Source organism: Echiichthys vipera (assembly GCF_963691815.1).
Source record: "Echiichthys vipera genome assembly, chromosome: 7".
Classification (NCBI taxonomy): Eukaryota; Metazoa; Chordata; class Actinopteri; order Perciformes; family Trachinidae; genus Echiichthys; species Echiichthys vipera.
The window spans coordinates 12196813-12206505 of record NC_139832.1 but is presented as its reverse complement, the minus strand read 5'-3'; the positions used below and the strand labels follow the sequence as shown (position 1 = coordinate 12206505).

Below are 9693 nucleotides of genomic sequence, written 5' to 3'. Positions count from 1 at the left end.
TCATCAATCAAGGCTCATGCTGTAAAAAATTCACTTCTTTGTTTTGATCCATCTTAATAAGTTGAAAAAAGGGTGACGCATCTCAGTGGACACTGTATGTATCTGTAGCTGATAACCACTGGTCTATATGCTTTGCTCAAGAGTTGCTTAAGTACAGCCCCCCTCACGTCAGATTGCAACACATGGTCAAAACAGGGAAACCTACTTGCTGCTCATGTTTCACAGCAATTAGACAAAATCAGGTTCAACCGGCAAATTAAATACTTGAATTTAATGATGTATGGGTATATTAGAATCTTAATGTTTTAGTAGATTAGTCTTATTTTTTGTATGGTTTTGGACTTTTCTTGAATTTTTGATGATAAATAATAATAAACACACTGTATTATTAATTTCTGATTTCTATCTAAAACTGGCTTACCTTCAACCACAGAGTTTAAGCGTTCCTTTAAATAAAGGAATCCCTTAAACAAAGGTTGAACTGAAAACAAAATAAATGAAATGAAGCTTTAACAAACATAAACAAACATTTGGATTGTGAAAGGGCCACATAGCAGCATGTCTGCCATGTGAAAGGGATGCTAAAATAATATAAATATTCAAATCTACGCTTAACTGTACACAAAAACAAACAATTGAATCATTAATAAACTATTTGATTATATTTTATACAAATGCTTTTTATAAATGTCCAATAAGGGAAAATAAAATCTTATAAAGGATTTGAAAACTAGGCTATATATTATGATTTAGTAAGAATTTATGGGTGTCAAAGAATACAGAGAATAAAAATGTATCTTCACCAGGCGACATTTTCTCATATGTGTTGGTAATCAGTCTAAGTGAAAACAGTATCCAGTAAGCTATTATGTCCCTGAACTCAACAACATGAAGCCTAAAAGAGACCAGAATGCTCGTTACCGTAATGTCTCAAAAACTGGCTCCACTTGCATCCCCCTGTACATGATGACATCGACTACAACAGTGCAGAGTTCGTCTGTTTGGATGTTTTTCAAATGAATGCGTTTTGTTATTTTGAATTTAAAGTAAATATCTACATTTTGACAGCGTAACATTAGTGAGAGACTTTATATTTTAATGAGATGCTCCCGTATTGCATGCTTACCGGTAATGTGTGTGTACATGGTCTCGTTCCGGGAAAGGGAAGAGTCAGATATGATTGAAGTTATGAAGATTGAGAGAAGGAAAACACACACTGACTGAGGTCCGACAGCTGCTCATCTGGTACTGGACTGACGGCAGGTAGACACTAACACATGTGCGTTCATGGGGTTTGAACACCGGTCATTTTCATCATGTGTAAATGAGGGACATTTCTAGCTGAATATACAGCATACTATGTTGGTGAACAGTTAAACTTCACTGGAAATGAGAAGTTCAGGGGCTGAACATAACACCAGCCCTTTCCTTGCGTTATTCATGGCGTAGTTGTTTTATATTGGATTGTGGGACGGTACTAAAAGGAGTTATTAAACAAATATTAATTTTAAACTTTGACTCAACTTCTTACAGTCTGTTATAAGAAGAAGACAATGCACTGATGACCGGATCCCGCACCAAACCCTGTCGAATAATGATCAGCGGTATGTATTGTGTCTCTTCATGCTGTGACTTTTCAGAAATATACCACACAGTATTATTTCGGATGGCTGACATTCTCCCTTGATTTTTTTTGTTATTTTTTAGAAATTATCATTGTGCGCCATCCTGTTTCTGTGTGCGTACCTGTGGACCATAAGGTGACCCTGAGTGTCCGAGCTGAGGGCACACACATCCTTAAGTACCAGTGGTTCACTGATGATGACACAGAGGTATAGTGGATTTGACTTGTCAATATGTATATGTGGTACAAACTTTGAAATGAAATATGTCATTATTCTAAAATTCTACTGTAAAACATAACTCCAGCAATTTGAATGGTGACTTTAATGGAAATAGCCTACTGTGTGTGTGGCTGCGAATTTCTGCTGTGTATGTTCATTCTGATGCACAGCTGTCTTGATCTCAATTAAACCACTAGTTTAAATAAAGGATCAACTACTGGAGCTATGGAAAAATGACAACTGAAACGAGTTCAACCTCATATTAAGCGCTGAGCTTTATCTTTTCTCATGCCATGAATGTTTGAATGTTTCTGTACTTAGTTATAACACTTCCCGTTTTGTTTTGTCTTTGTTTTCAAGGTGCCTGGAGGAACTGAAGCAGACTTGTCCATTATAGCTAAAAGAAATCAGCTCTATGTGTGCCGAGTGAACGATGACTTTTGTAACTGCGTGTTCAGCGACTGGGTGAAAGTGAAGGTGTTGGACATTGATAAATCAGGTATGTATTGTGCCATTCGCGTATTGATTTATATTGTAGTAGTGTGATGTACTTTTTGTTGTTCGTACTGCGAGTCAGTTGACAGTGAATCAGTGTTATGCATATTGCTAGTTTATTGCTGTATTTAAATCTGTATCTCTTTCTTTTCAAACATCATCAGGATTGCCAGTACACTGGCAGGGTGAGCCGCACGTCGCTGTCAACCCTAAACCCCAGACAGTCCGACAAGGTACAAAACTCACTCTCCGCTGTGCCGCCTTTGGCATCCCCACTCCACACTATCAGTGGTACAGAAATGGACAGCCACTGTCGGACAAGATTAGTGGCATACTGCAGGTAAGAAAGGAGTGTTTACTTACCTCAGTGCTGACAGTGATTGTTTAAACTGGGCTATATTTACCGTGTCACTTCACTGGCTCTGAATCATGCACCCTTTGGTTAATATTTTGCCAAAGTTTTGATTTATATATGAGTAATCTAATCTTACATGGGTTGGATAGCCAGAGAAAGACAAAACAATTGTAGGACTATAATCCACTGTGGTACCCGCAGATTGACCGTGCAACAGCCGAACACGGAGGATCATACCTGTGCTCTATATCTAACGTGCTAGAAGAGACATGGACTGAACCAGTCGATGTTGGAATTGGTAAGTCTTAACTGCAATACTTATCAACTAGGTTAAAAGCCTGTCTTTCCCCATTGTGTCATTATTTTTTTCCTCACACTTTACTTCCGCCATTTCCAAAGAAAGGGCTGTGAAGACACTCCTTTCATTCCACAGGTTTAGCATTTAGAAGTTATTTCCATTATGCTGCAGGTACTTTCCCATTTCTACAGACAAAAAAGGAAGTTAGACTCCAAATAGTACTTGATCCGCAACACACAACAGGAAAGTGATGTAAACTGAAACTAGTTCTTGCAGTGTTTCTGGCAGTATTTCTGGCATGTACAGTGCAGATCACAAAACAATTTGTTAAATTGTACTGCCCTGCACCCACAGTACTTCAGGTTATTTAAAAACAGATTTTGTGCTTCTCTTTTTCATATCCTCTAGTGCAAACCGATCAGCTTCCTCCTGCAGCACCCACAGGTATGGTTTTATGGAAAGTGACAGCTTTAGTGTGCTACAGTAGAAAACATTTGTGGTATGAAGGAGCATTTCTTCGTCTTGCTATAATTAGAATTCCATTTTCTTCTTTGTTTTAGCATCGGATAAAGTTGCCCTACTTATTGGCAACCTGAATTACTCCCACCACCCTGACTTGATGGCCCCTATTATGGATGTGCACGAACTAGCCAACCTCCTGCAGCAGCTTGGCTTCAGAGTGGTTTCCCTGCTGGATCTCACCAGGGAGGAGATGCTGGCTGCTATTGACAAGTTCACTCAGCTCCTTGACAGAGGAGTTTATGGTGAGTATAATTTGCCTATAAATATTTATTTCCCAAAAAAAATTCTAGATACCATTGTCAGTTGATTTAGGCTTCGTCCAAGTAAAAATGCAGACACAGTAATTTCAAAATTTCTGTGGGATTTGAAATACAACATTGTAACTTCCCCTTTTGCAATTTGCGTCTCTTTTCTCTTGTTGTCCACGTGTCGTGGGTCACGAATCCCCTGGTGGTTTACAGTACCGATATCTTGTGTGATTGAGTGGGCAGAGATGGGTTAAAAAAAGGTGTAGGTGTTTTTAACTTTGTATTGTATGTATGGAACTTCGTGCATGCCTGCAACACTTTAAGAGAGATTGATAGCATGTGTAGGTCATTCACAATCAATTCATTAATTCAACTAAACGTTTGTCTTTCTGTGTGTCATAATCAGTTATACAGTGTTAAACAAAAGAAAAAGAAAGGTGGCATTGTAGTGTATGAAAACTTCCAGCTATTGATAAACCATACAGGTTCAACAACTAGTCATATTGTTCAGGGTAACTAGGGCACTACTGTTATTGAAACAGCAGACACATACACAAGTAATGATAGGGTTGTAATATGAAATTATGTTGATGATCAAATAAAAGCAATGATAAGAGGACTGACACGCTGTAGCAGAATGATACAGTCTTTTACTATTCACTACTTTCTCTTGCTAATAACGAAACAAAGACGGAAAACAGAAGACAGTTTTGAACCATGTCATACTGTACAGAAACCAGGCGCCTTTTTTCTCCCCATTTTTCTCCCTTTCTCTGCTGCTCAAAAAAGGGCTGGAGGATATGGCCAACATCTCCTGATATAGGCCATATCATATCTTGATGACAATCTTTACCAAGAAATAGCAAGTTCTTTGTTAATTCAATTCATTTCTATATGAAATAACCACCTGGTAAAGTCTGTGTTGTATTTTCCTGTATACATGACAAACTAAAAGTACTACATATTTTTTTCATTTTAATAAGAACTTAAGTTTAGAATTAACACAATGTGCAAGGATGAGTACGTAAAAGTATTGTCCAGATGAAGTAAATATTGCTGTAACGTAGTTAGGCTGCTGTTTTTTCGACATAACAATAAAATTATATTGAAAAATATATACGGTAGACCTTTTTATATAGTTTTGACAAGATATATCATTATATTTTCAGCCCAACATTACATTATTTATGCCAGAATTGCGTACGTTCAGTGCAACATATGATGATTATGAGTGGTAACTAGATATGTATTTTATCACCCTTGACAGGCCTTTTCTACTACGCGGGTCATGGATATGAGCATGCTGGGAGGAATTACTTGGTAGCTGTTGATGCTCCACAACCCTACCGACCTGAAAACTGTGTCTGTGTGCAGAGGGTCATGCTCAGTATGCAGGAAAGACGGACCGCACTGAGCGTAATCCTATTGGATACCTGTAGAAAATGGTAGGCAGTAACTCATTTCTGTCTTCACTAACACAGTAACACATGGATTTTCACATGTATTTATACACACTGTATTATACAAATGTACAACTATTATATTATGTGCATATTAGAAGATTTTGTGATAATTTGTCATAATAATATTTTGATGGCTTCAGTCTTCTGAAAACTGTATTTTCCTTTCTGAAGGTACAACCAGGATTGCCTACCTTCATGCATCATGCCTTTGGGACCCAGTGGGAACACAGTTTATGGTTATGCCACGTATGTACCTTTTATTAGTTAATATTTAATTACAAATACAGTCATCATGCTGTATATACTGTATATATATAAAAAAATAATGCAGAACCAAATATTTTGCTTTCTGTTTTCTTTAAAATAACATTGCCTTTACTAACCAATACAGATGTGAAGACGCTGAGGCATTTGAGGTCCAGGACGGGAGGAAAAGTACTGGAATCTTCACAAAGTACTTGAACGCACACATCCTGCAGACTGAGAAAGTCACACATGTCTTAGAGAAGGTGTCTGAGGGTAAGTACTTCAAACAGGCCTGTGTTTTTGGTTGTTGAGAATATGATGATAAATCTAAAATATATCAGCCTTAGAATAGATCTAATATAATGCTGTATCAAGGAAAGGTGTAGTTTTATTCAAGAACGCTGTGTTTTTTTAGTAGGTGAGTGGACATGTGTGAGCCATACATGAAATGGTTGTTTCAAGTGAACAAATGTATGACTGATGCTAAAATTATTGTTTTTTTCGTTTTATACATTTAGTAGGTTAATGGTTCTTAGAGATTAAGGGTAAACAGATTGAAAGGGAACAGGTAGCTCTTCGGTGCGCAGGGTTGACCACAGACATGTTTTCTAATAGTTGGCAACTCATTTTAGTGTTGTTTACTCAGGACTAGAGAGTAGAGCTGCGACTGACTGCAGGGTGGGGACTTACCAAGTTTGCCCATCTTGAGAGCGTGTTTGTCTGTTTAATGGGTCTGTGGTAGAATCATTTTTCGAGGTACCATTAGCATGTGACCTCATTCTCTGGAAATTCACACTGTTGGCACGAGAACAGCAAGAAACCTGAGAGCTGCAGGGTGCAAGACAGCTGCTGGGCCGTTTGGGCACCCCCTGCCACTTCTCTCATGGGTTCACTGGACATCCTGCTGACAGCACTCACTGTGTCTGTGTGTGTGTATGTGGACATATTTAGATCAACAAAGAACCACTTATTATGACATTCTTACAATATCCTTTTTTTTTTTTTTACCTTTTTATAAACAACTTTTTTATCCTTTGTAATTTTCATTTGAAACCTCACAAAATGAGCAGTAACTTCAAAATTCCAGAGCCTCTGTTTTTGATATCTGCTCATCTTGTCTGGGACTTATTTAGAAATGGAAAAAGAGCTGTTGATGATGAGCTGCTGGTTGCTAATCCATTATAGCGAAGACAGCTTGCCCCAAATATTCCTGACACCAGATCTTGGTGATCTTCAGGCATAAATCTATATTAAATTATCTTAACAATTGATTTCTCCTACTGGCCAGCCATCCCACCCTGCTAACCTTTTAAAATGACACATGTATTGAGTTTCGCAAAGAGACTCACTTAGTCACTGTGAATATTAATTATCTAATTTATCAAATTTCCCCTAAGTTCCTCAAAACCAGCCATGTGAATCTGATGAACTTGTTCTCCTTGCTATTACAAAAGCAGGCAGTCCCTGTGAGCCAAAGACTATGAGTGCACACGCTGTTGTAGTTAGTTAATATTTTATAAAGGCATTAGGAGTTAATAAAGTGGTTTTCTATGGTCAAAGTGGACTGAGTAAAATATGGGAGAAACACCCTGGACATTTGTTTGTGAAGTTGCTGTGAAGTTTTGTTGTCAGATCTTGAAAGCATCCTATTTACCAGTGTTTTTCTCCCTCTCTCCACCTCAGATCTGGGCAAAGATCCTTTAGTCACAGGCAAGCAGCAGGTGGAGATCAAACACAGCCTGAAGGAACCTCGATCTCTCGCTGACCCAGTTCGGACCACCGGCCACACAAGGGAACTGCACCTGCGAGACGCCTGCTGGAGACAAGCAAACGGTACGTTAAAGCTATGAAAACTTTTTTTTTTCTGTCTATTTCCAGGTCAAATTATATCGAAGACAGCAAAAGACAGAAAACATCCATATTCTAAATAAAGTTTACTTCCACCAGATAAACCTTACTTCCATTTCTTGATCTGTTGTCACCTTGGGTGAGAGAGGGAAAGAGAGAGAGATTGTTCTGTTTAATCTTTAACCACACCTCCTACACAACAGCATGTGATTAACCAAGTGCAGATATTATGGTTATTATTATGGTACCATAAAAAAAAAAAATACTGCTCATTGTTTATGATAAATGAAAACGGAAATGTTTTTTTTAACAAAGAGTATTTTTCTGTTTGATGGAAGGAAGTTGGCTTTTGACACCTTGACTTCCTCAAATTAACTTTAGACCTGTTATAACAGAACCAAGAGCTTTACTGAGATCTTCTTAGTCTCCTTCAGACTAGATGAGCGATAATATGTCTGCGGCTTATATTAATAGAATCCGAAAGTCCCTATTGTGGTTAATCAGACGATTTTGGAATTTAATACCATAATAATACCAAAGTACAGTCAATGTAAAACAGTTATTATTATTATTAGTCATCATTAAAAAAACAAAACCATTTTTTTATATCTCCTTTCAGAGCTACCACGGAAGAAGCGGCTGATGTTTGTTTGCGGAGTAGAAGTGGAAGTCAGCTTCTCAGCTTTGTTCTCGAATGTCTTGGTGGCTTTTGCTGCTGTGAAGTCTACAGCCCCCCGCACCCAGGACTGCACCGTGACCCTGAGTAGCATACCTGTAAATATTTATCTTTACTTAAAAGCTATCCTAAGAATTATTCTCATCCGCATAGGACCCACAAGAGATCCATACAGTGATATACTTTCAGTTTTAATAGACACGTACACAAAACACATTTGGATAAAAACTAAATGTACAGTAAACAGAAATGTCAGCATAACTCCCTTCAGTTTTTTGGCACCGCCTTGTCTGGCTTTCTCTTTTAAGAGTTGCTAAATTTAGCATTGGATTTAAAAACGGAAAAGTTGTATCTACATCATAAATTCCATGTTGCTAACCTTAAAATGCCGTCAGTTTCCATGAGCCAGCAGGGATTTCTTAATGATGACCAATCACCCCCACGTTTTACACGTCTGAGGAAGTTCTGCCCATATTTAGACTTCCAGCCTGCCACCGACACAGACAAAGCAGGAAGTGGGGATAGTAATCTGTTGCACTTCTCTTTAATACACATGCATGCCTTTTGAATGCAGAATCTTCACCCACACTGACATCTAGTGGCTATTTTATGAACACATCAGTAAGTCAGTGTCAGTGTAAATGCTGGACATGTTTATTGTGAGTGAAGATGTTTTGAAATAGTTGCTTTAAAAAAATGTGTTAATGCTGACAAAATCTTTTATGCTCTAAATCCGCAGCCAATGGAAGACATATTTTCAGGGTCTGGCAGGTCAGAGGAGATGGACAGTCTACTGTTTAAGAAAGCTGATTACCCGGACTGTACTCTGCGACTCTGTGCTCTTCAAAAGCTTACGGTACGCAGTCAATGATATGTGTCCCATTCAGATGACGTGTGTAAAAAAACAAAACAAAACACAGCAAGTCTTTGCAAGAAATTCTGTGAAATAAATGTAAAATTTCCATTTGCCTTTATTAGGAATCACTGATCATTAAGGTGGATCTACACTATACTCACACGGGCAGTAAGCTGCGCCAGACAGAAAGCCAGCGGGTGGACATAGGAAAGCCTCTGGTGGCCTCCTGTAAATTGCACAGGAGGAATCGTGCAACAACAGCCAAGAAACAAGAAGGTGCTTCTGCTCAGAGTATGGGCAACATCTCAAGCAGCAAAGCACAGCTGCATCAGACTGTGGCTGGTCCATGTCGCCCTTTCACCAGAAAGGCAGAGTGTGCTGCTAAAGTTGCAGTTACAAGGAGCAACGAACCTGAAGAGAACGATGAAAATGAGCTGCAGGACTTCAGTCTTCGACATTAGACCTTTCTGGTCCTATTGTAAATACTAGTTTAGAAATGGGATGCTTTTTACTGATGTGATTAGGAATCACTCAGTTGCTCATCATGCATCTTACTTGTACGTGGCTGATGATAAAGAATGAATGAGTGAGTGAATGACTGACTGAGGTCTGTGTTTAGTGTGCGTTACCAGCCTCTAATTCTTAAGACGAAAGAGACATTAACACTTATATTTGCTCACCAGTGAAAGCATCGCAAGTTGTATAATACTTTAAAAATGTACATATTTTTTTTAAATTGCTGTCAAGCTGGCTAGCCTAATTTATCAAATAAATCATTACTGTTAATGTATCTAATAAAGACCACTACTTTTTTCACAATTTTGTCCGTCAGTCTTTTGAAA

At 38.3% G+C, this 9693-nt stretch overlaps 1 protein-coding gene across 3 annotated transcripts; it reads left to right on the top strand.

The window, feature by feature from the left end:
* Positions 1-1162: 1162 nt before the first annotated feature.
* Positions 1163-9693, top strand: malt3 (MALT paracaspase 3). 3 transcript variants are annotated; one of them, XM_083916236.1, is made up of 15 exons: positions 1163-1245; positions 1534-1604; positions 1708-1832; positions 2205-2343; positions 2504-2679; positions 2896-2992; positions 3401-3436; positions 3553-3756; positions 5030-5207; positions 5397-5471; positions 5617-5744; positions 7155-7304; positions 7939-8093; positions 8735-8851; positions 8974-9693. In XM_083916236.1, the coding sequence occupies exons 2-15, from the start codon at positions 1562-1564 to the stop codon at positions 9310-9312; spliced, it is 1962 nt and encodes a 653-aa protein (XP_083772362.1). In that variant the 5' UTR covers positions 1163-1245; positions 1534-1561; the 3' UTR covers positions 9313-9693. The 3 variants fall into 3 exon arrangements, with proteins under 3 accessions (XP_083772362.1, XP_083772361.1, XP_083772360.1); XM_083916235.1 differs by having other exon boundaries at positions 1186-1279; XM_083916234.1 differs by having other exon boundaries at positions 1195-1263.